Source organism: Phalacrocorax carbo, chromosome 1, assembly GCF_963921805.1.
Source record: "Phalacrocorax carbo chromosome 1, bPhaCar2.1, whole genome shotgun sequence".
NCBI lineage: Eukaryota > Metazoa > Chordata > Aves > Suliformes > Phalacrocoracidae > Phalacrocorax > Phalacrocorax carbo.
In genome coordinates this window covers 126,470,845-126,498,296 of record NC_087513.1, presented here as the reverse complement: position 1 = coordinate 126,498,296, position 27,452 = coordinate 126,470,845, and the positions used below count along the sequence as shown (strand labels likewise).

At 36.2% G+C, this 27,452-nt stretch overlaps 1 protein-coding gene across 8 annotated transcripts in view; it reads right to left on the bottom strand.

Moving 5' to 3' along the window:
- Positions 1 to 27,452, bottom strand: part of DMD (dystrophin) — a 1,139,896-nt gene that overhangs the window by 636,694 nt on the left and 475,750 nt on the right. For all 8 annotated transcript variants that reach the window (XM_064473561.1, XM_064473589.1, XM_064473531.1 and 5 more), the window contains 2 exons: positions 22,761 to 22,955; positions 9,070 to 9,242 (listed from right to left, as the gene is read on the bottom strand). In XM_064473561.1, coding sequence (XP_064329631.1) covers positions 9,070 to 9,242; positions 22,761 to 22,955 — 368 coding nt within the window. The remainder of the gene's footprint in view (positions 1 to 9,069; positions 9,243 to 22,760; positions 22,956 to 27,452) is intronic.

The window sequence follows — 27,452 nt, the reverse complement described above, 5'->3', positions numbered from 1 at the left end:
TGAGCCTCATAGCTTATGACACTGACCACAGTGTCATATTATTTTTTATATCTGACATGAAGGCCCAAGACAGTTCATATCCAGACAGCTCAGAGCCTATTTGCTTCTGCCCATTTTTGTCTTCATACATATTGGCATCTCCATGGTTCTACAGCCCACATATTCATGACTAAGCCGTAACATTTCCAGACACTTCAGTGGAATTCTTTTAGTTTGTATGGAAGAAAAATTGACTACAATAATTCTCGTATGAATGTAATGCATTTTTGTCACTGAGCATTTTACAGTAAAGTTATGCTAAGATATGCTAATTGTCAGGCTTGGGGGTTGGTGATTTAAAAACATTCAAGATTCTTTTTCAGCTGAAAGATTTCACAGCACAAACACATGTTATTTCAGCTGAGATAATCAGATCTACTTATTAAAAGAAATTCTGAATTAGTTATTTTCACCTCATTTTACTATAGTCACCTTCAATTCCCCTATCAAGAACTGTGTTAAGCTCTAAAACCAACTGTATGACAGTGATTTAGTAAATATTACCCTTTTGGCAAAAGCTATACTATGATTTTTCATCCTGCCTCAAATTTTCTATTTAAGCTTTAACAAATAATTTTAAATTTCCCTTGTAGTTGTTCCATTTAAAAGATATTCTTACATACATTGCCCTGTGAAAAGAGACGTTTTAATGGCCATAGAATCATTTAGATTGGAAAAGACATTTAAGACCGTCAAGTCCAACCATTAACCTAACACTGCCAAGTCCTCCAATAAACCATGTCCCTAAGCACCTCATCTACATAGCTTTTAAATACCTCCAGGGAAGGTGACTCCACCACCTCTCTGGGCAGCCTGTTCCAATACTTGACAACCTTTTTGATAAAGAAATTTTTCCTAGTATCCAATCTAAACCTCCCCTAATGCAAACTGAGGCCATCTCCTCCTTTCCTACATCTTGTTACTTGGGAGAAGAGACCCACCATCCTGCAACTTCCTTTCAGACACCTGTAGAGAGCAATAAGGTCTCCCATCAGCCTCCTTTTCTCCAGGCCAAACAATCCCAGTTCCTTCAGCTGCTTCTCATAAGACCTGCTCCCCAGACCCTTCACCAGCTTCGTTGCCCTTCTCTGGACGTTCTACAACACCTCAATGCCCTTCTTGTAGTGAGGGGCCCAAAGCTGAACACAGTATTTGAGGTGCGGCCTCACCAGTGCCGAGTACCGGGACATGACCACTTCCCTACTCCTGCTGGCCACACTGTTCCTTATACAAGCCAGGATGCTGTTGGCCTTCTTGGCCACCTGGGCACACTGCTGGCTCGTGTTCAGCCAGTTGTCAAACAGCACCCTCAGGTCCTTTTCCACCAAGCAGCTTTCCAGCCACTCTTCCCCAAGCCTGTAGCATTGCATGGGGTTGTTGTGACCCAAGTGCAGGACTCGGCACTTGGCCTTGTTGAACTTCATACAACTGAACTCAGTCTGTCGATACAGCCTATGCAGATCAACTGTACAGCCTTCCTATCCTCAAGCAGATCCACACTCCTGCCCAACTTGGTGTTTGCAAACTTACTGAGGGTGCACTCAATCCCCTCATCTAGATCATCAGTGAAGATATTGAACAGGACCGGCCCCAACACTGAGCCCTGGGGAACACCACTTGTGACCAGCTGCCAACTGGGTTTATCTGAGTTCACCACAACACTTTCAGCCCAGCCATTAAGCCACTTTTTTACTTATCAGAGTGCAGCCATGAGGGCCCAGTTTCTCCTGGAGAACACTATGGGAAACAGCATCAAAGGCTTTACTAAAGTCTTGGTAGACAACATTCACAGCCTTTCCCTCATCCACTAAGCAGGTCACCCTGTCATAGAAGGAGATCAGGTTAGTCAAGCAGAATGTGCCTTTCCTAAACCCATGCTGCTGGGCCTGATCCCCTGTTTGTCTTGGACGTGGTGCATGATGGCACTCAGGATGATCTGCTCCATAACCTTCCCCATTACTGAGGTCAGGCTGACAGGCCTGTAGCTCCCTGGATCCTCCTTCTGGCCCTTCCTGTAGATGAGTGTCACATTTACTAACTTCCAGTCAACTGGGACCTCCCTGGTTAGCCAGGACTGTTCATAAATGATTGAAAGTGTCTTCGTAAGTGCTTCCCCCAACTCCCTCGGTACCCTTGGGTGGATCCCATCCAGTCCTATAGACTTGTGTGTGTCTAAGTAATGTACCAGGTCACTAACCATTTCCCCTCAGATTATGGGGGCTCCATTCTTCTCCCCATCCCTGTTCCAGCTCAGGGGGCTGGGTACCCAGAGAACAACTGGTCCCACTGTTAAAGACTGAGGCAAAGAAGCCATTACGTACCTCAGCCCTTTCCTCATTCTTTGTCACTGTTTCCCCCTAATCCAATAAAGGACAGAGATTTTCCTTAGCCCTCCTTTTCTTGCTAATGTATTTATAGAAACATTTTTTACTGTCTTTTATGGCAGTAACCAAATAAAGTTCTAGGAGGGCTTTGGCCCTTCTAATTTTCTCTCTGCATAACCTCATGACATCCTTGTAGTCATTCTGAGTTCCCTGCCCTTTCTTCCAAAGGTCATAAACTCTCCCTTTTTTTCTGAGTTCCAGCCAAAACTCTCTGTTCAGCCAGGCTGGTCTTCCTCAATGGCTTGTCTTACGGCACACGGGGACAGCCTGCTCCTGTGCCTTTAAGACTTCCTCCATGAAGAGTGTCCAGCCTTCTTGGACTCCTTTGCCCTTCAGGACTGCATCCCAAGGGACTCCGTCAACCACTCTCCTAAACAGGCCCAAGTCTGCGCTTTGGAAGTCCACGTGGCATTTCTGCTGACCTCCCTTCTTACTTCTCTGAGAATCAAAAACTCCGTCATTTTGTGATCACTCTGTCCAAGATGGCTTCAAACCATCACATCACCCACAAGTCCTCCTCTGTTCACAAACAACAGGTCCAGCAGGGTGCCTTCCCTAGCTGTCTCCCTCACCAGCTGTGTCAGGAAGTTATCTTCCACACACTCCAGGAACTTCGTAGACGGTTTCATCTCTGCTACATTGTATTTCCAGCATACACCTAGTAAGCTGAAGGCCCCACAAGAACAAGGGCTATTGATTGTGAGACTTCTGGCAGCTGCTTATAGAATATTTCATCTGCTTCTTCATCCTGGTTGGGTGGTCTGTAACAGACTCCCACCATGATATCTGTCTTGTTGGCCTTTCCCCTGATTCTTACCCATAAATGTTCAACCACATTGTCACCATCATTAAGCTCTAGACAATCCAAACACTCCCTAACATACAGAGCTACCCCATAGCCTCTCCTGCCTTGCCTATCCCTTCTGAAGCGTTTATAACCATCCATTGCAGCACTCCCATTGTGCAAGTTATCCCACCATGTTTCTGTGATGGCAACTATATCATAGTTTTCCTGCTGCACAATGGCTTCCAGCTCCTCCTGTTGCCCTTGCTGCATGCATTGTTATCCATGAACTTCATTTGGGCTATATGTAAGGCAAAAATATGTTTCATCTTAGGCTGTGAATTAGATCTCCCATATGTTTGGGGATTCTTTACATTAGAAATATTGACAGAAAGCCTTATCTAGACTGTCCGTAATAAAAGCATTTATACATTCTATTATACTTGTTTGTTATACATTATTTTATACCTATTTGCAAGCAATTAAGGAACCAATTAATGTTACCAATATGTTAACTTGAAGATGTGATATTATGGGGGTAAATGAAGTGGCAAATCTGTTGCAAGAATTAGGTTATAAAACAACTGTAATGGAGAGCATTTCTGTACAGTTAGTGTACATACTGTATGTATATACATATATACACTGTATGCATATACATTAAGTGTACTTACTGTATGTACTTACGGTATGGAAATAAAATAACAACTAATGTTGGCTATAAGAGTGAAGTATTATAAGGTGTCTCCATTCCGCCCTTTTCAAAATCTAGATAAACAGTTTGAGTTGCTGTGAAAGAAAGAAAAAGGCTACCCTGCATGTAACTAAGGCATGGTAGCTATTCTGAGATTAACATTAGAAAGGAAATAATTTCCTTCTCTCATTGAGGATGAACTCATGTGTTCTGATTTTCACTCTCATCTTGGATCCCGAGCTAAGGGCAAGTCTAATAACAAGACTTACAACCTCAACAGAAATACGTGAGCAGATATTCTTAGATGAGGGAGCTGCCGCTATTTCTGCCTTTCTCTAAAAATACCTAGGTCTTCCACAAATTGCTCTTCTCTCTGTACTAAAACAAAGCCAGTTCACATCCGTTCTTGTCATTCACTTCGACAGAGTTAAGGCAAGGAATAAAGAAATGCTGAGTGGGCTTAGAGAAAATGAGATATATAACAACATGTTTAGATATAAATAATATTGTTTTGTTATACTTTCTAGGTTAAGATTAATCTCCCCTAATTTTATCTATCCAAAAGTAATATGTCTAATCTCATTTAGACCCCCTGAATGGACCCACTATATAGTGCAACAGACAGTTACCTGTGAAATAATTGCCTGGAAGTATTTAACTGAGAAGGAGTCTAGACAAGTAATGTAAAACAGATAACTAAAACTTGGATAGCAAAAGATAGGTCAAATTACTCATGTCGTCAATGACTTCACATTTACAGAGCACTGTTGGTGCTACAGATGGAAACTGGGAATCCACAACTGAGAAATTTGGAGAAGGAAAACATAAATGGCCTAAGCAGCCTCCTAGGATATCCAATGAGTAATGAAAGAGACACCTAGAGTAATTCTATTTTCATGTTCCTTGAGATAGATCTGACAGTCAAGGCTACAAAACCATTTTCTTAAAGGTTCTAAATGTGACTGGTTTATGTTTTCTTTTCAGTTTGGATGGTTAGATGCTTTGCACAGTTAGTTGTATAATAGACAGTCACAGGGTGATTCAGTCCTAAGAACAGTTTTGTAGTGGAATGTTACTGAGAAATCCATTCAAGATTAGCACAGCCCCTCTGAAGTAAGAGGTTGAGGCCATGTAAGATGTCTTCAGGCACATAAATTTTTCTAGAAATCGATATCCAAGCAAGCAGATTTCCTCAGTATTTTAATATTAACTGACTTTGCACTTGTCAATTGCTTATTACTCCAAGATGATATCTCATATTCTGAAAAGAGAACTAAACCCTGAATTTGTCACTTGGGCTGACTCCAGATGTCTTAGTACCATATCTATACATTTTTATCTAAGTGAGCAGACCACAGAGGCTGGATCTGACTCAGATACCATAGGCAAGCAAGACCTCAAGGCTTACTGGTGGCTGGTTCTGCAGCTATCCTGGACGTATGCAGTTAATTAAATTTGAACAAATAAAGTCTTGCATTTCTTTTTCCTAATATCTTGATCCATGCATCAGATTAGTTCTCGACAGAGTATATCAGTAAGGAATTGCAATATCTGCTACTATGTGATGTTAGAAATACAGCCACAAAATATTATTTCTCTGCCAATGAATACAATCTTCATGTATAGTTATTAGGCCTTATCAAGATAATCAACCACTAATTTAAGGTTACTCAGAAATTGTTCACAGTAGTACTGCTGTCCAAAAATGAAAATCATTCTTAGTATAAGCCTATTAACTACTTGCTTATGGTTTCTTCTTGTTAGTATAAAAATTGTTAGGTTTTTTGTGACTTTTACAAAGCCATGAATCTAGTTTGGCACCATTATTATGGATTTGGGATCTTTTATGATATGAGACTGGCATATCACTTTTTTCTTCTTTTCAGAATTAGCAAGAAACACTTTGTAAAGATATCTGCTATGAACTTTCCCATGTTCTCTCACACAATTAAATTTGAAGTAGATTTCAGATTAAACTGAAGAGCATTTATCTAGTCTATAATATATGCCCTGGAAGATAGTTCTTAAATCAGACAGGAAAAAGGCAAAACTTGGTCGCCTGAAATTAATATGAGGGATCCATTAGAATTTTAACTCATGGTCAAGAAACAGTTTAAAAAATGTTCAAGGTCTACAATATCTGTAAATTTAAAGTATTTTGCTTTTAAATTAGTTTCTTTTGAGTATTTTTCTATTTCTTCTGCCTTGTGCTTGTTTTTTTTTCTAACATTCTCTGTGAGTGATTTGCAATTGTTATACAAATAATAAAAATTAATGTGTTGTTCATTGGTTTATTCTGGAAAAGTTTGTTGCACTTTATTGAGTCACTGACTTCTGGCACTGTTAGAAAGCAATACTTTTAGGGAGTATGTGCTGTCCACAGAAACAAAACTGAAGCATAAATATCCTGAGAAGACAATATCCTGACAAGAGAAACAAGGTCTTCCACAAGTGATAGTTGAATTTGCATATACTTAAATAATAATGTCTATGTTATTATGAACCTTTGATTTCCTGAAACCAATATTCAGAAATGCTTGTTTCTGTAACCTTTCAACCATGGAATACTCACATTCACTTAGATACACTCCCTTGAAGGCAACACAGAGCTCCAACAATGATTCCAAAACTGTCCTAAAACATCATCATCAATAGTGTATCTCATAAACACAGCTTCATCCATGTCTCAAGGGCAGACTTACACTGATACTTTCACCCCTTACAGACACAAACTGCTAGAAGAAAAATGCTGGAGGCCATATTGTCTTCCTTCATCTCCTCCCTAGCATTTGTGTGCACTCCAAATGCACTTCACAAAACTGCAGAAGCTACAGGGATCACCTCTGAGTTCAAATGAAAACACTGAAAGAGTGACACCGCAAGACTGACACCACAAACAAAAGATTTTAAAGAGAAAGAAAGGTGTATGATTCCAGACAGCAGTCAAGCTTACCATCACCTTGTGTTACTGTTCATCATACTAAAAGAGGATGACTCCCCCAGGCAAACGCCACTTCTGTAGTGCCTTTAATCTGATGACCTCAAAATACTTGACAAACATTAATTCATTTCACTTCAGAATACTTTCTGCTGCTGGCTAAATATCACTATAGTCTAAATAGGGATAGTTGAGTGGCAGTGCTAGTAGTCCAAGCTTTCAATTAACAATAAATCGCTGTCCTTCCTATGCACCAGTAGTAGAAAATGCATATGGGGAGATTCTAGGGGTTTCTCAGAGCTTGGTCTACTGTACCAGTAGGAGTTCGGGGAAAGCCAGGCTCTGGAAAAAAAAACCACCACCAAATATACCCAGTTTTTATTATCTGTGTGAGAAGCTTGGCTGCAGTATCTCCTTCTAACTTAGCCTTCGTTTTTGCGTGGCATCATGAGATACAGAAGAATCTTTCTTACCACACCAGTGCCAGGTTTACTATTTTTTAAAAAAGTACTGCTCATGGGGAAACCTGGAAACCTTACCAGATTATAAAACTGTCTCGCTTTCTTACACTTTAAATGTTGAGACAAAACAGAGATAACATGAAGATTACTGAATTATATTTTTTACTATTATTATCTCTAATTATTTTTTTTTCAACTTTCTCTTTCTCCAGCAACCTAAAATCAAATCTAGTGACTGCCTGACAGTGGAAAAAGTATGCTGTACAAACCTGCAATGTGACAGCTGTTGACCAATATTTCTAAACAAAGAAAACACAAACGTTACCAAGACTTGGATTGTAGGACAAATTCAGTGCAGTTTAAGTCCATGGGAAGTATTTTTTTTTCTTCTAGTCACTGCTTACATGTTTAGATTAATATCTCTTGCTATTATACAACGCAATAATTATTTGGATATTAAGTTAATTATTTTCAGAACAATTATAATGGTTTTAAGAACAGTTTCTGAGATAAATATTTCTAAACATATCTGTAGTGTAGAAAGGGATATTCTAGCAAATTTCAATCCATTGTCTTTTGGGGTAGCATATCAAGTGAAACTTTTAATGTCAAATTTTCAGCATTGTCTAAAGATCCAATTCCGTAAAATTCCTATGAATGGACAATTTCAGTGAATTGAACTAGTCATATATATATGTAAAGATTTTCAGTATCACATTAATAGTTTACATTCACAAGAAGAATTGTCAATGACTTTTCTGTTGTAATTCAACACATGCTTGAAACTATGACTTTTTATCTAAGGCAAACTTATTTTTTAACTCTTAAGTTACTAACAATAACATATATAACAATATATTATTACATTAATAATAACAAAAAAGTATATCACATAAATCATTGAAATTTCTGTATCATTGCCAGCAAAATCTGATATATCATCTAATTAAAAAGGTTAAACAAGTAAGTATAAACCTAGGTATTTTATTGCACAATGTCAAAAATTTTAAACATCGGATATCTAGTACAGAGTATAAATAAATTACTGGATTGCTAGTCTCTGTTGTGTTACTAACATGAGCCATGCCTGCATTAACAAACTAGGTTTGGTTACATTTTGCATCGTAATACGATTCCCAGATTTCAAACACCACAAATAATATACAAGGAGAAAAATAATAGTAAGTAATATACACTGTAGGAGATCACAGCTTTATTTATTACCATTTTAATGCCTTTCCATACTTCTCTTGATTGCCCTGCCTTGCTGTATAATGTCTAATACACAGACTTATGAAAAGATGACACTGGATTTAAAGCTGCTAACAATTCTAGCTGTGCTCCTTAGACATAAGGTGAGAACTGCTCCTTGAAGTATTAAGTCCTCTGCAATTCAAAGGGATTTTCCTCTGATGCACCCATCACAAATTTAGATTTCTAAGTTAACAGTACAGGTACAAAAGAGTAAATGCCTAATACTGTCTCAGGGTAAAGGTATGTCATTTATAATGACATAGAACTATGTATGCAATATCATGCCAGGGTTGGGTCTAATGCAAGTGTTAGTTGTTCAAAATATTTTCAATTTTACAAAAATGCTCTTAATTAAATTAAGATTTCCTATAAACATTCTACAGTTAGTTACAAGAAAGTATTTTTTGCGACATTAAAAAATATTTCCACAAAAAGGAGACTAGGAAACAATCACCACCAGCAAGCTAAATATTAAAGGATGCCATGAGAAATAACAATTTTAAAAAGTTACTTACTCCTGCCGGTCCCTGTACATCTTGTTAACTTTCTCCCATTGGAAATCAAGCTGAGTCAGCTTTTCTTGTATATTTGCCGCTTCCGTTGGCGTAACACTTTGCAAAGCCTGTATCTTCTTGCTGTGAATAATGTCTATATGACCCATCAGTCTCCCCAGGCTATCTTTAATGCTCTGTAACATTAAAATTTTAGAAAAGAAACACAAAACATCTGTATTATAAATTTTAAAAAAAGTTCGTATGCAAAAGAAAGAGAGCAAAAATGCTAATCAAACAGAATAGAATAGAATAGTTCAGTTGGAAGGTACCTACAATGATCATCTAGTCCAACCCCCTGCCTAGTTCAGGACTGACCGTGTTAAAGCATGTTGTTAAGGGTATGGACCAAATTCCTCCATTCTCTTGGTAAAGAAATGCTTCCTAATCATAGAACGGGTTGGGTTGGACGGGACCTTAAAGGTCATCCAGTATGTCCAGTCTAAACCTCCCCAGTACAGCTTTGAACCGTCCCCACGCATGCTGTCCCTGGCTACCAGGGAGAGGACATCAGCACCTGCCCTCCACTTCCCCACTTCAGGAAGCTGTAGGGAGCAATGAGGTCCTTTTCTACAAAGTAGACGAGCCCAAAGCCCTCAGCCGCTCCTCACAGGACACACCTTCCAGCCCTTTCACCTGCTTTGTTGCCCTCCTCCGCATGCATTAAATGACCTTAATACCCTTCTTAAGTTGTGGGGCCCAGAACCGCGCACAGTACTCCAGGTGGGGCCACACCCACGCTGAATACAGCCGGACAATCACCTCTCCTGGCGGGCTGGCTATGCTGTGTTTGGTGCACCCCAGGATGCGGTTTGCCCTCTTGGTTGCCAGGGCACAGTGCTGACCCCTGTTGAGCCTGCTGCCCACCAGCACCCCGGAACACTTTCTGCAGGGCTGCTCTCCAGCCACTCCTCTCCCAGTTTATACTTGTGCCTGGCATTACTCCATCCTAGGTGCAGAATCTGTCACTTCGACTTGTTAAATTTTATCCCATTAATCATAGCCCAGTGCTCCAATCTATCCAGATCCCTCTGAAAGGCCTCTTACCCCTCAAGAGAATCAACAATAGCTTTGACAACAATAACAATTTTACAATAACTGGATGATGAAGTCTTTCGTTGAAGACCTAATAAACTGTATCTGAGAAGGGTGATGGCAAAACACTATTGACTTCAGTCACTTATTAATTCTTCTACACCAAGATTACATCTGTTTTAACCCCATTTCTTCTTAAGAAAGTCCCACTTTATGGACTTATGTTTAAATGTTCTTTAATTATTTTGCTGTTTATCCTTCTCTTTTTTCAGCAGGTAATGAACAGATATCAAAGTAACAGCACAAAAAATTAGTTTATCAGGTATCACTGGTTTTGTCTTTTGCTGGATATTTACAACCTAACATTTACCATTCTTCAAGTAGTCAGTTCCTTCTTGTTTCAGAGAAAGACAAAATACTTCAGAGCACACCTACCTAACTGCACAGTGCCACGTGTTGGAAGACCATAAGGAAGAAAAACTGACTTTACTCTAGACTTCTAGCATTTTTAAAATGTGAGAAAGCATTTAAAACTCCATACATTGATAATGACTATCTAATTATCCATTTATCAATCCATTCAGTTCCATGACTGAATTATGACAGGTTTTCTTTTTGCTTTACAAAGCAATACATAAATATGCTGTTTATTTCTATTCTGTGAACTAGGTGGTGTTCAACCCCTCTCTTTCTACTAAATCTTTCAGATTAATTTGAATGATTGAATTTGTTAGAAAACTCAATGCTGAGGAAAGATATTGTCATAAACTCTGTGCTGACTTAAGGATAAAAGCACTGAATGTAACAAAAAGCAATTAGCAGAGACTTCGTCCTTGTGAATCAAGACTGATGTAATGAAATCCTCAAGCAGAGTACTTCCTGTCACATTTCAGTCTACTGTCCAAGCAAGCATAATTTGGTACTTCTGTGATTTCCTTGTTCTTTATCAGGAGGACAAAACAAATGGTTTTTTGAATCAACCAAAAACCATGAGTTTGATAAGCTTACCTTTCAGCTCCACATGATGACTATCAAAAACAGATAAATCAATGCATGTTTTGGAGGAAAAACATGCCTTTTATGCAACTAATCTATACAGCTGTCATCTCCTTACAGTCCTGGTAACATACATCATATGTAGCATTACCAGAAAAGAAACACAAGTAAACCGAATGTTTCTGAGATGCAGTTAATCATTAATTCTTTACATTTTCATGCAGTTAATCATTAATTCTTTACATTTTCATTTCCATTTCTTGTAGGTGGCCTCTTCCAGCCTCAGTGCTACAAGGAACATGACACTTGTGCTGTTCTGGGGATTTTATTTTTCTCTCTGTGGTATTTGTTTTGGAAGGAAAATGCTCTCTCTTCCAGACTAGTCAAGCTATCAATGTAAAGCAAGAACATGTCTCCACTGCTGATTTCCTTCAGCCAAACAAAAATCCTTTCCTCAGTGAAATGAAGTAAATTTTTTTGAAAAGTTATGACCGTGGTTCCTTTCAATGATGAATTTCACACTACCCCTCTTGCTGCCTGAATAAAATGTAGCCAGGCATGAAAGAATTAAAATGTTTTGGATTGACGACTGCATCAATTTCTTTTTAGTCTAAAGTTAATATTTCTTTCCCTAAAGTTTTTAAAGGTAAGATTTTCTCCTTTTCTCTAATGAAAGGTTAAGACTATGAGATTTTGTGCATTCAAAACAATAACTTCCATAATGCAAACAAAGCTCATAAAAATTTGTACCAAACTAGACAAAGGATCTGATATACCACTGTGCCATTGAAAGACTCAGATAATTCTTGAGATAGGTATATTCAAATAGCAGTGTAAAAATAAATGTCTCCCTACTCATAAAATTTAGCTGTTTCTTGCTTTTTAATGAATTCTTAATACAGGTATGCACATGTCTCACTGAAACTGCTGCACAGAGAAAGGAACGTTCTCTGGGTGAAAATCTACAGCCATACTCATCTTTTACCACAGAATCGTAGAATCATAGACTAGTTTGAGTTGGAAGGGACCTTTAGAGGTCATATAGTCCAACCCCCCTGCCATGGGCAGCAACATCTTTCATGACATCATGTAGCTCAAAGTCCCATCCAGCCTGACCTTGAAGACTTCCAATGATGGGGCATCCACAACTTCTGAGGGCAACCTTTCTCCAACCATTTCTTCAAACTCCCTAAATTTCCAGTGCCACTATCTATAACTTTTCTACTATATTTCCGTCCCTTATTTCTTCTGAAATATATAAGCCTCAGAATGAATGCTGAGAACTTGCAGCGGAGAACCTATCAGACCAACTGACCATAGACTCTTAGTCTCATTTAACATTATTCAGCTGCTGCACACAACTCTGCAGCAACTTTGTTCCAGAGATAAGGGACAATGCTGATTTGACAGAGTTATGAGAAGCACAAATTGCTAGTTTGTGTGTGATGAGCTCTTTCATACTACCAGCACTTTTGAAAGGAGGCAGAGATCAAAGGATGTTGTGTTATTTTGCAGTAAGCAGAAAAATAATGCTTGGTGGAAAGACCAAAAAAAAAAAAAAAAAGAAGAAAATTAAAATTGCCCTCTAACACTCTTGTCACAGTCTAGTTAAACCCTGTAGCTAGAACCTGATGGTTCTATTTCACAATGCAAAAAAAAAAAAAAAAATCATATTTGCCTTTCCTTCATCTGTGAAGAGCAGGCATCAACTTTGAAGTAATACAGGAGAGATTTTGGAAGTTAAAATGTACCAGAAATAGAAGAGAAAAGACCATTAGCATGAGTGGTCTCTTCCTGAGTCTGTTGCCATTCTTGTTATGGCAAATTAATCTATCCAAAGAGTCCCTCAGCCATCCTCACAGGGATTCAGATAGACCTGGGAAGTCAGCACTGAACATCTGTTTTATTTCCCCATGAGTGGTTAGGAATAAGAATGTTATAGTTGCTTGGGCGCAACAGAATTCTAGTCTACACGCACACTGACCAATGGAGTTATTAAAGAAAGTAAAAGCTGTACTAAGCATTGAATCACAGAATCACAGAATGGCAAGGGTTGTAGGGGACCCCTGGAGATCGTCTCGTCCAACCCCCTGCTTGAGCAGGCACACCCAGAGCAGGGGGCACAGGAACGCGTCCAGGTGGATTTTGAATGTCTCCAGGGAAGGAGACTCCACAGCCTCCCTGGGCAGCCTGTGCTCCTGCTCTGGCACCCTCAGGCACAAGAACCCAACTGACAAGCACAATATTCCATCACATATTGTTTTGCCTTCCCTGCATCTCCACTAAATATTATGTTTCAGATATATAGTTTGTGTTTGGTAATACAAATGAAAACTAGAATTGTCTTTTATTAGTTTCAGCCAGGGACAGAAACACAGCTAGCCAATTCAATTTTGGACACAAAAATGTATGATAGAACACGTTTTCACCTATTTTAATGACAACTAGATAAAAAAGGATATCTTGTTGTTCAGTGTCCTTCTGCTTACCTAACTTGAAGGACAAGCATCTCATTTATATGCCAACATATTACAAAAAGGATGAAACAGAGGTTCAATCCTGCAATCTCTGCTCATTGGAATAATCTCAACTGTATAAGCTGAAGTCCAGAGAATATTCTTGTGATAGCATCTTTTACAGATAGGAAAAAAACCCATGTTCCTTTTTGTAGCTGTTTGTTGCTTTTCCTTGCAATATTTTAAAGGCAACAAAATTTCAAATAATACATTTTAAAGAGACATATATGATCTTATATAAAAAGGAAACTGTTTGAAGCATCTAGTAATTACAAATTATAAAGATTTAAAACTAGTTCAAAGTGTAGTTTTATTTATGAAAATTTCACACCAAGATTTTACTTTTTATCTTTCAGATTAGTATTACTGAATAGAAGTTAAGGGGGTATATTCCTTTCTAGTAGTTCTTTGTCACAAAAAATGAAACCGGAACTTTATATCCTGGATATAATACTCACTTAATAAAAAATCAAAAATCAGAGCTCCAGTTCACTTTGTTAAATATTTGGTGGTTTGTGCACAATATTTTGATGGAATTAACTTTCTAAACATTCTACACATTTTAATTAATATATGTATTAATTATTTTAATTTTAAATATTCTACAAATCTTGAGCTAAGTCAGTTATAAAATGAATGGTATTATGCTTAGAATTTAGGTAACAGAGTGAAAACAAACAAGAATTAAGCCAGATGCACAAAGTGAATCACATTGCAAAGAGAGAGTGGCTTAACGAATCTGCCACCTCACATTTCAACATATTATTCCAACCTGTGATCTTCAGCAAAATTTGCCAACTCAAAAGCTGTTATCTGCTTTTTGCACAAAGTAAATAATGTAAGAAACAGAAATGGACTTAGAATTTGCATAACTATATTAATCAGGAAAATACATTTCAGAATATTTTAAATCTGAAAATTATTATGACATGTTCAGAAAGGCTAGAAAATGTTGATTTTAACCTTAATATTCTAAGGAAGATATGAAAGCAACTTCAGCAGGTACCACTCAAAAGAAGTAGGAAATAAGCCACCAATTTTTTAAAATACCATGATGAGACATAAATCACCAATAAATCAAAAGTTAAAGGTTTAAAATTATAGCAGATTTTTTCCACGTTATTGCTATTAGCAAAGCAAAGAAATTCTAGAAAATTTGATATTTTTTTTTTTAATGGATTCATTGTCTGCTGACATGTGTTCTGATAGTTAGAAATAACATGATACTCAGACAGTAATATATTTATGATTCATTATTAAGTATCTAGAAATATTATTTCTCTGCCATAGTATCTGGAAATATTTTTCTCTGACATAGGAGTTTAAGTCATAGACCAAGAAATCTATTTCATGTTATATACCTTGGTCTTTATATATGTTATCCAGCTAACTAAAAAATTATGTTCTAATATATATGTGGAAGAAAAAAAAAAAAAAGAAAAACAAAAGCTTAGAATTCCACATATTCAAAATGTGGAAAAGACAGAACCTCAAAAGTTTTGGATGTCAGTATTTACATTCCTGGTCCTTTCATTTCCCTTTGCTTCCCAACTCAGAAGCCATTCCTTCAAGCAATCACCAGTAAAAAAAACTGAGCCCTTTCACTCTAGGTGGAGCATGCTGAGGTTCTGCGACTGTCTTGTGTATGGATATTTTGGTCACTGCCAGGAGCTGCAGGAGAACTGAGTAAGCTGCAGGGAGAAAATCTTTAATAACTAATATGAAAACATTGATCTGGCAGAAGGTGCGTCAAAATTGGCCATCAGTTTCACTGGGATGGTAAAAAGCATAAACCTAGTACAAAAATTACACTATGTCAAATCTCACATCCCTGGGAAACATCAGTTTAAAAAGCAAGTGTCTCGCTTGATGGTTTTTGGTTAAAATTGGAAAACAATATTTTTTGTATTTTTTTGCTTTTTCACTATCCATGTTTCCTAGTATGGAATAAACAAGTTTCTTGAAATCTGTACAAATGAAACAAAAGAAATTTAACATAGACATTTGGCAAAGGAAATTTCATCCCTGTTGATTCAAATATAACATAGTTTTAAATATTTGGGTTTTCATATACGGAATATCACACAGCTTCAGTAACAATTCAGAATGAAAAATAGACACCAAGTAATCAAAAGTCTATTTCATAATATGAAGTTATGACTTAATAAACAGTGACTCATTCTTAATTTAAACAAATATCCACTTGTGACAGCGATATTAAAAAAAATTGTTGACGAATTACTTCCTTTGTCATAACACCAATCATTTTTACCTCTCCAAAAATCTCGTCAATTTAGTCTCTTCTCATGTAGGTCTTGTTTACATGGCTCTGACCTCTAATTTGCCCTTCTCCGAATATTTTCTAATTAGATTATATACTTTCAAAACATTTCATATTCCTTTGAAATTAAACATAATATACACAGCGAAGCTGTACTACCTTACTGTGGAATTGTTCTATTCTGAATACAATTTTTTAACTCTTACTACAGAACAACAGCTGATTTCTGGATAAAGATGAACACTGAGAAAATATTTTGAAGGTATAATTCAGCCCACAATGAACTGAATTATCCAAGACTCTCAAGTGTCAGGTGTAACTGAACTTATTCCTTTCACTATGCCTTATATTTTACCTGCCTGCAACCATTTTCCTGTCATTGCTCTGCTCCATTGTTTAGCACTGCTGAAATTATGTTCATGCCTTTTTCCTGATTTTAATCAAACTATATTGTAATTTTCAATTTGTTCCTAATTACTGCACACTCTACTGAGCATTTAATAACTGCATCAAACAATACTAGATTTCATGCAGGTTTAAGTGTTACCCTACTAATAACCTTGTTTTATGTATAAAATTTGGTATACAGTAAAGTTGCTGCAGAGATGTATAGCTACTAGGCAGAAGCTTTTCATCTTAGAAAGCTATCATAAAGTGGACAGACTTCATGGACAATTTGAACTAAACTGAAGCTCTTCCCAATCCTGAGCAGGGAGGCCGCCTCTCTCTTCTCCCTTACTTTAAGTTCTGTACTCTAATATATGCATTCTGCATATGTTGACTTCTAACTCTGCAACTCCTCATTTTTCTTAATAAAGAAACTTTTAAAATATCCATGTAAACTATACTTACCGATTCCTTTTTATTCAGCATTTATGAATCCTTCTGATTCTACTAATGGATTTTAATTCTTTTTTAACATGTCACCCACACCATCTCTTGTCTAGATAACAGGTTCTACAATGAATTTGATTTAAAATCAGTATCTTAGAGCCGTGGGTATAAAAGTATACTGATATATTATTAGTAGTACTAATATGAAGTGACAGGGAGATAATGATAATTATCCAACTCATTTTCTCCTCCTAATTACTTGAGAAATATTTTAAAAACAACAAGCACTTAAGACAAAATCCAAATGCCTGTTTAAGTGATAAAATGTGATTGTCATTTTATAACCAATTAAAATGATTGCACTGTATTTAGTATTTTGTAAAACATAAGAATCAAAAACCTTATGAAAATGTGATATGAATACTCTGAAATAATTACATACAAAAAAGACAACAAAAGACAAAAAATAGACTCTGCTTTCCTAAAACTCTAGGGATGCAAATAATAAATGTTATTCTTTGCCAACAGAAAAAAAAAAAAAAAGCAAAAACAAACCAAAAGAAGAAGAAAAGGAACGTTCCATAAAGCCCCTTACGACTAGTAATTTCAATCCATAGGTCCTGAGAAATGTGACTTACAGGAGTCACATATTACATGAGACTAAAGTAAATACTTATAAATAAAAAGAGAATGACAGAGATCTTGTGTCTGGGATGATTCACAATAAAGAACATGTTTCCCCCTTGTCAGCAATCTATCATCTAAAGTGAAGGCTGGCTGGGTCTGTGTCATCACTCAAGAAACCTCATTTGAGTTTCCAAGCAGAACGTCTCACACTCAGCGTTCCTTACTCAGGGCTACCTAACCATTGATTTTATATGCTCAGGCCATGTATAGTTAAGATATTCAGTGTTGTTAATCTGTATATAAGAAATATCAGGGGATAAAAACATAAAATCCACAACTGGATGGTATAAGAGTGTCCAAAAAAAAAAAAGAGAGAGATTATATATATGTGTGTATGCACAAGCCCTTGTACCTCACACACATACCCCCATCTATCTTTCATGTTGAAGAGAATAGCTTCAAGCAGTTATTTATCAACAATGCCTAGGGAGATTTTTAACATGGTTGACAGAAGTGCACACAGCTTTAATTTTTAAGAAAAAAGGATAACAGAAAATCATTAGCTGTTGAAGTGACAGTAGCCTTTGGGGAATGATCCATCTCATTGCTCTTGGAAAGAAAATCCGAGTGCTAGAGACTTGAACACCAGTTCATTTTCACTACCAGGAATTTGTCTTTATCTGCCAGAGAAATACAACTTTCTGTAAAAATTCAGTTCCTTGGCTATTTGTGTACAAATCAGCCACCAAACGCTGTGTTATTGACAGATCTAGCTGGAGAATGCGTTTGATTACACTCTGTTCTAAGTTATGGTTAACTGGGTTTTACTGAGCTGCAGCCAAAAACCACTTTGAATAACACATTACGTGATGTTTCTTGATAAGAATCACTTTATGCATGCCAAATATGGATTCCAATGTAGAAAATTCAAAATATATATTTGGCAATCCAAACATATGTAGAATGATGCTTTATAATTATATGAATCACAGAATCACCGAGTGGTAGGTGTTGGAAGGGACCTCTGGAGATCATCTCGTCCAACCCCCTGCTTGAGCAGGCACACCTAGAGCAGGGGGCACAGGAACGCATCCAGGCATGTTTTGAATGTCTCCAGAGAAGGAGACTCCACAGCCTCCCTGGGCAGCCTGTGCCCCTGCTCTGGCACCCGCACAGGAAAGAAGCTTTTCCTCAGATTCAGGTGGAACTTCCTGTGTTCCACCTTGTGCCCATCGCCCCTTGTCCTGTCGTTGGGCACTAATGAAAAGAGCCTTGTTACAGTATTTCATGTTTTTTGTACTAACACAAAAAGCAGTAACAGCACAGTTGTTAGTAATCATGAATGGCTGGAAAAATCCCCCAAATGATTTATAATTTTAAAATCTGTATAAAACTATGAGTTACAATAGCAAGTATAGACAATGTTGGTTTAATAAACTATTTTGAAAGAGCATTCTGGCTGCCAGAATCACAGATGTGTAATGTTTACAGTAAATTCCCTGTATCCTGACTTAAGACACAGTATAACACTACAAAAGAAGTACTCTCTGTGTCAGCAGATGAAAGAAAAGAATTACCAAAGAAAGGGAAAAAGCAAAAAAATAACCAGACCATGAAAATAGACTTATTTAAAAAACAACACCAGCAAACACCACAATTTTTCATGAAAAAAATAAAGAACATACTGGAAATACACAAAAGATGAACTAGAAAAAGAACTCTTAGAGCAATTATGCAAGAAGTTACATATATAAGAAACCTCTTTCTCAAAGAGCCAGATGGCTTTCCATATTAAAACTATTACATCATAGAAAAATATAATAGCAAAATTTGTAATCATATCCTACAATATAATACAATGCTCCTGCTAATACTAAGAAGATTAAAGAAAAAAAAAAAAGAAAAATAAATACCTGATACGTATGGGCCCTACTACAGGTTTGCAGCATTAATCATACAAAGGAATTAGCCTCAGAAAACAAGTTTTGAATTCATAGTTAATATAATTAGAAATGACCAAGAACAGCTATGCCATGACTCTGACAGTGATTCTTAACATAAAATTCTACTAAACACTTTCTCACCTGTGGCTATAAATCCAAATAGGATTTGTATTTGGACTACCTAGATTCCAGGTAGATTGTTTCTTTTGAGCACACCCATTTTTGCTATGTGTTAGCAAACAGAAATATGTGTTGGTTTTAATTCTCAAGTTAATAAATTTACTTATTTCAGTGGGTGCATCTCCCACCAAATAATCTGGAGCTTGAACAAGGCAAGTGGCTTGCATGAGATAATCACCACACAGGAAAAATTTTTCTTAGTATAAGCAATATAACCTGATTTTCTAAAACCAGATTAAGTTCAATATATGCAAATTTGTACATTCATATAATGTTCAGGAAGCATTTGGAACATCCATTGCAAGTAAGTATAATTAGCTGAAATCTGAAGGCATTTTATCCCTACATTTGATCATGTAATGAAATCCATTGTAATTACAACCAATCCTATATGGGGAAGTCAAAGATTATGAACTCCTTCAATATGAACATCATCACTAGCAGACAGAAGTAACATGTTGTTTGTGCTTATAACCAAATGTATCCTATTTTGAGAGGATATAATTAAGTCCAATTTAGTAACCCTTCAGTCTATGAACTGTTATTTTCCATACCATCAGCTGAAGTTGTATCTTTAGCAGAACTGTAATATTTAAATGTTTTGTTAAATACTCTGCGTAGGTGCAGTGAAGAACAAAACCAGAGGTACTGTATGTCCTAGTAGTTAGAAGAGTTTGCAATAAGCTAGTGGAAACATTGCAGTTGCTGATTTTATGAGATAAAGAGACAAGGCCTGCTTTCTCTGTCTGATTTTTCCACTTCCTAAAACTTGAAATGAAGAGAACACCATTCCTGTGAGATGGTTTTAGCAGATTTACTAAATGTGATTATAAAACCCTTATAATTAACTATATGTTAGAAGTTGTAAGATTTTACTGCAGAAAGTCTTATTTTGCTATTTTACATTCCTTTAATATAAAAAGTCAGTCCTAGAATTATCTACGACAATTAATAAAAGACATTTTTAATTTGTATTCTATATTTGTTCTATTGGATAATGAGCAATCAGGTTTAAGTCTTACAATACATGTTTACTTTGGAGAAAAGTGTTCAAAGCAGTTACCACTGAAAGATTCTTGTAAATAAATGTATTTTTCCTTTTAAGGATTAATTAAAACGGGTTCTTTCTGAATGAGAGTGAAAAAAAAAATCACAAACTCACTTTTAAAACACAGAGCTATTCATGACAGTTCTGTAATTGGATTCATGCAAATCTGTCATGGATAAAAATCAACTACAATTTAATTTCAAACCTTTCCCAACCAGCTGCTGAACAATTTATGCACTACTTTTCTATTTTTACTGCAGGATAATGACAATGATGAATGCTTTTCCTTGGAAATAAATATTCATTAAGCAAGCTCAGATCAAACCTATACCCCTCCAAAAGCCCACAAATGTGCGAGATCCATTTGCCTCTTCTAAGAGATTTATTTGGGAGAAAGATGGAACTGTGCCAACAAATGCATCTCATAACAATTTAATAGTTCAGTTAAATTAAACCTATGGCAATACTTACTTGTAACTTCAGCAATCAATATTATTAAAGTTGGTGTCAGCTCTGATAATACCAAATATATGTGGGTGAACAATAGATATTAGTTATGGATATAAATCAGATAAAGATAGCCCGAATATAAAGCATTAAGAAGCACTAAAAAGAAGTCGACTGCCAGTAAACCGCTTGAGGTAGGTCACTGGTTTTCCATCCAATCAAGTAATGAACAGAAATTCACAGACAAGGACCAAGTGGTAGCTCATTAGCCAAGATTTACATGGTCTACGGCTTTTTTTCTGTTTTTGTGCAGAACAATCATTCTATAAAAAGGGATTGTTTAAAACAAAGAGTGACAATAATTGGCATGTTGTGTGCTTCAATACTCAGAACCACTTTAATCTACTGGTACTAAATCAGAAGCGGTAAAAGGAACAGCCTACTTTTATTTCACACAGTCCTATTATCAGTTATATGCTTCCTTTGCTCCAACACTTCAGTGCTATGCTTCGCTAGACATACTATACTGCCTTGCTAGGAAACTGAAAACACCCTAATTTTCAAGCGCTAATAAAGAGTAGCTATGTGTGTGTGGGTATACAGGTGCCTAAAATGTATGAGAGCTATGCATGTGTAAGAATTATAAATAGATGGGATTTTATAGAAGCTATTAACAGCATATGGATGTGGTTTTGTTACATTTCCTCTGTTGAGGAAAGAGATAAATGGGCTCCCACAGAGGACAATCCAGAGCACCTAGCCAGAGCCACTGCCCTGGTTCTCCCTCTAAGCTTCTATCTTACAGCTGACTGTAGGCAAATTCCAGCCTTTTTACGCTGTTTCCTTTTGGTAAAACCTTTCCTTCCCCAAAATAATCACAGAAAAATGGAAATGTGGTCTTCATGCTGGATGACAATTTGAAACTACTGTAATTATATACAGCACTTTAGTATGATTTTTTTACAAGGCTTTCATCACACAAACGTTATTCTGCAAAAGCTGATAACTCCTTCATCTACTGAAGCTTACAACTCTAATCTTATTCTCTTCTTATGTCAATTCTGTGCTTGAAAAATACCACCAATTTCAAAGCGTTTCACTGTTGCAAGTGATGAAGAAACAAGACAGTAATATTTAGTCATATCAATAATATTGAATTAGCTTTTTCTTAACTACTACTAGACAATGTTTTCTGTTTAGTTAACTGAACTGTAATAATTGTACAGAGTACAACCGCACTCAGACTTCAAGTTTTTTTGGTCTAGCATGGAATTGAACAACTGCATTTTACATGTTTTAGTCACTGTTTTATTAAAAAATATTTTAAAATCAAACACTAAAATAAAGTTGCCAAGATTGGGTGTGGATAGGATTACTTACCAATTACTTCAAATTACAAACACACAAACAAAACTTTATCCACAAATTCACAACTTTAAATATATAACTGTCCCTCTCCATCCTTTCTCTCCCATTCAGGGACATACTCTGCAGATACCAGAATGCTCTTGTCTTCCAAATACAGGGGGAACAGGTAAAAAAAAAGAAACCCTTCAGTGGTCTTATATTTTGCAACAATGTGCCTTCATATATAAATATTCATATATATAAAAATACATCACAGAGATGCGCTGAACACTTGTAAGAAAGAAAGAAAGATGTCTCTGAGAGTGAGAGCAGGCTGCCAATATAAAGAAGCCCCCAAAATAACAGAAATCTACAGTTGTAAGACAAGCTTTCTATCTTACCTTGAGACACTCTTCTTGTTTGAAGAGATCCTCACACTCCTTAGCCTGCAGAACAGGAGAATTAAGGCGCTCTTCTACTTCAGACAAGGCTTGCAGAAGGCGAAGGATCTCTGCCAGGTATGTAGAAGGCACATGAGTGGTTTCCACAGTCATAGTTTCAGTCACCACAAAAGGTGTATCTTCATGAACTGTTTGCTAGTATAGATATACAACAGAATGCTTCCTTTAGTTTCTTAACACTACACAAACTTAAAACTTAATGCAATTTCCAGTTCACAAGCTAGAAATAATTAAAAATCATTTCTAAGGAAAAATGCAGGAAATATTTGAGGTTTCTGTCATAGATCACTCACACTCCACTAGGCTGTTTGAAATACTGAAATTAATGCATGTAAAAGTGTACAAACTTTTTTTCCTCGTACTCTCCAAAGAAATGAAGATAGGAAATGAAAAAGTACTCTGATTATGGCATTACTGAGATTTTAATGCTAGCCCTTTCATTTTAAATCATCACACCTCCTTAAGAATCTGTCCATCACTATAGAAATTCCATGCATGCAAGGCCTAAAATACTAAATTATTTCAAGGTGTCAGGTAAAATAATGACTCAGGTAATAGACAAAATTTCTTAAATAACATGCAACACAAAACAACTAGGTCAACAGCACTTTCAACACTATACTAAAATCTTTCTTCTTAAACTAGGAAGTACAATCTGGAATTTTGTGATTTGAAAGGTCTTTAATGCATTCATGTTTCTAAAAGTAATACTAGCAACACTCCTCTTCAGGAAATTATTTTTCCTTTTAATCTGGACAAATATGAAATAGACACCCTATTCCGAAAGCACATGCATACACCAAGTGTAAAGAAATCCCAGAATATTTTGGTTCCAAGAAAATAGATACTTGGTCTGTGGCATTTGGAAAGATACTGACATATAAGGTGAGAAATTAATAACTGTTTATATAAATTCTCTAAATTTCTGATTTGATGTGTTTATGGCTCATAGATAAAAAGTAATACCAAAAATGTGCTTTAGAGCAGGGACAACTGTGATTACTTCTTTTAACTAGCGTCCAAATACATGATCACCTACACCTCCATTGGAAAGGCAAAAATTAGAAGATATTAATGATTTGTGACTTCATAGGCATAAGTTATTATTTATTTGTTTTGTCACAGCAAATAGGATACCTAGTATGGGACGAAGACCCATTGTGTTTGATGTCTGTCTTCTCAAAAATATAAACTACTTATTGAGGACCTCAAAGAAATTTTTTTTAAGCAATTGCTGGTAAACTTTCTTTCAAAAATAATATTATTTAGATGCCCTAGTCCTAATACAGATAATAATGGATTTTGGAGCCATACATGTGAAAAACAGTGGCTCAACAGTCTTGAAGGAAACAGTATCATTAGTTAGCTACACAACATGTGAAAGGAAACAAATGTAAACACTATCTTGCACATACTACTTTAGCAAGGTGTCTTATTTTAATTTCTCTCTTTGCCCTGTCTGTCTTTTCATGACATGTTTCTCTCCTCAGTTACTGGGCTGAGTTATCTGGTTCTTCAATTTTCTTTAGAGTCTTAAAATATGCATATACACTTTTCTCATTAAATTACTTTCTCATTACATCTGCTAACAGAAACCTCTATCACTGCTATAATTTTTATTATTTAAAATATATCTGCTTTAAAAAATTCTGTTTTCCCCCCATGTGTTTCATGAATCTCATGCTCTGCAAAAAATAAGAGTTTACCCTAGCAAACCTAAAGAAAAAGTTGCCCTGGTTGATTAGAAAATGGGAGATTCACAACGGGCCACTGAGACATGCAGCAATGTATTTTCATTCCTCAAGACTACACTGTGACACTTCTACATGTAGCAAAGAACTTCAGACCCATATGAGGAACATTTTAACTACAATTCTATTTCTCTTTTTGACTGAAAAGACAGAATATTTATATTCACAGTAATGAAAAGAGCATGCTGGCTCTGCAAGAGTATTCACTTGAAATGAGGTCACATGAATATGTAAAATGACACACAAAATATAATCAGTTTTTATAATTCTATTAGTTTAATTTTTTCCACCCAAATTTAGGCTAATAACTATGTATAAATGTACACATAAAACCAAGTATACATGTATACATAAAATAAAGTCTGTGCCTTCTTGCTCTAAACAATACCTGAAACAAGAAAAAGAAGTCAAGCAGAAATCTGATGTATGAGCACTAGTTATGTGTGATGAAGTGGTCAAGTAGAAATCCGATGTGTGAGCACTATGCTCACAGCATAGCATGCTTAATTATTTATAGTAGTGCCAAAATTGAGTAGCTTTGAAACACTGCTACAAAGAACTTGCACAAAAGCACTCTTCAAGGCAAAATTAATTGAAACCTGAAGACAGTACCGAACCTTGTATGACATACCTGGTTTGTAATCCCTCAAAATATGTGTAACATTCAATTAGCATCAATGTGAATAAGATGTATGCAATCATATATTCCTACTGCCCTTTACAGAAAACTTTACATTCATATTTCTCGCAGCTGGACAATTACTCATATAGTCTGACAGGAAACCTGACTCAGAAGATTTCTAGTTCAAGCACACCATGAATGTTTACATTACTAGTTGAACTGTAAAGTACTACAAACAGATAAGTAAATAAATGGACTGATATTTGAAAGTAGAGGCCTACCAGAGCCTGCTTTTGTATTCGACATTATTTAATACCTTATGCTAAAAAAAAGGGTAACAGTCCAAATTAATTATTTTCTGAATACTATTTAAATAAAAGAGTTGGAAATTTGGTACAACTTTAGAAATCAAGGATTAAATTTCTTTGCCTTTAGTGGGTTGTTCAATAGGTCACAGGTGTTTCTTTCCTTCTATCTTTCCCTCATTGACAGTAGCATAACATAACCCAAGGCAGAGGTTGGCATCTTTACTAACGAACAGAGGATAGGCATGTCAGAATTGACAATTTTAATCAGCAAAGAAAGGGAAAAATTTTTGGCTTGTCCCTGTGTTCACTGGAATTGCTATATTGTAGAAGATACAATGGGTAGAGTCCTTCCCTCTATTCTGGACAAGCATCTTTACTTGAAATGCACAGCTGAAACTGAATTATATACTAACAGTGTAATGAGAATTTTTTTTTTTTTTTTTTTTTAACAAAAAGGAGATTGTAGCAAATGGGAAACACTACTATTAAAAATAATATTCATTCAATAAAGATATATGTAATTGTTAATGCTGAAATGGTTCATCAGAAGCAGGGAAGGTTAACGTTTTGTAAGGATTAAAAATAAATACGAAAATGGAAACTCATTTTAGATAATCACTCAAGAATGGTTTTGAATAAGCTGAATCTGACAAAGTGGCAGAATATATTAGATAGTTACTTGAAAATATTCAGAACCAAATAATATTGCAAATAATACTTAGTAAAAAGAAACTATTTAGAACGATGGGGAAATGCTGGTGTAAATGGCCAATTCCTATATTGTTATTTCTGCAAAATACATTTTTATTGATATTAATTTATTTTGTATTTTTACTTTATTAGCGATATGCTGATGTACAAATTATTTCTAGCATCTGAAAAAACACCTTCTTTAGGATAAATCTTAACATTTCATACACTCCTTTTCACCCAGCATTATCAGCACTAGAATAGTAAATTGAATTTTCGTCCCCATCATTACATATTTTTAATATAAGGGGTTGGATCTTTACATAGACATGACTATCTACACATGACAAACTGGTTTTATTGATAGTTAAGTCCTAGCAGGTGCACCACAAAGACAAGAAATACATCCATGAACTGGCCCTTACAGAGAAGACCAATAAGCAAACAAGCAAGCAAACAAAACCAACCAACCAAAAAAAAAAACCCAACAAAAAAAGGACAGCAGAAATAATGCAGGTTTTGCTTACAAAAAATCAAACATCCCCCCCCCCCTCCAAAGTATCTGTGGAGATTTTTGCCTACATCTGGAACAGTATTACCTGATGGTGTCAGAGCTAACCGGCCTTCAAGAATGCTGTTAATTTCCTTTTAACACTGCAAAACTCAGTGTTAAATCATTTCACCCATCTTAGCATACACATTTCCTTTCCTTTTTCTTTCCTCTCTCTGCAGAGGGAACAATCCCAACACCACTTTTATTGTTCAAGAGTTTATACCCAGAAAGCCTCCAGCCTTTTTGTGTTAGGCCTTGACGACTCTTCCATTTTTGGTCCCTTTCCCACTGGAGGCCTCCAAACTCATAGCAGCCTTAATGCACTGTGCTTTTGAGCTAACAATGTCACACAAACAGAATGTGTGGGAGGAGTAAAGTGGCAAAACACACCTATTGGCACTACTGTACCATGACACTGCTTCTAGCAGCATCCTGATGAGAAATTCAGGAAAAACAGAGAGACAGGTGCTTCCTCCTGAAGTGTACTAATGCTTTACAAGCTGTAAGATATATGAGAGTGTAAAAAGTCAGTCATTATGGAGGAATAAATGTAGGTGTGCTGATAAAAAGAAGCAGCAGCAAGCAGACACCTTCTGGACAAAGGCAGACATGCCTCAAAGAGGTCGATAAACTTTGGGACAGTTTATTGCTTTCTAGAGCAAACTGTAAACTACATGATATTTGCTAGCCCAAGGTTAGCATTAATAC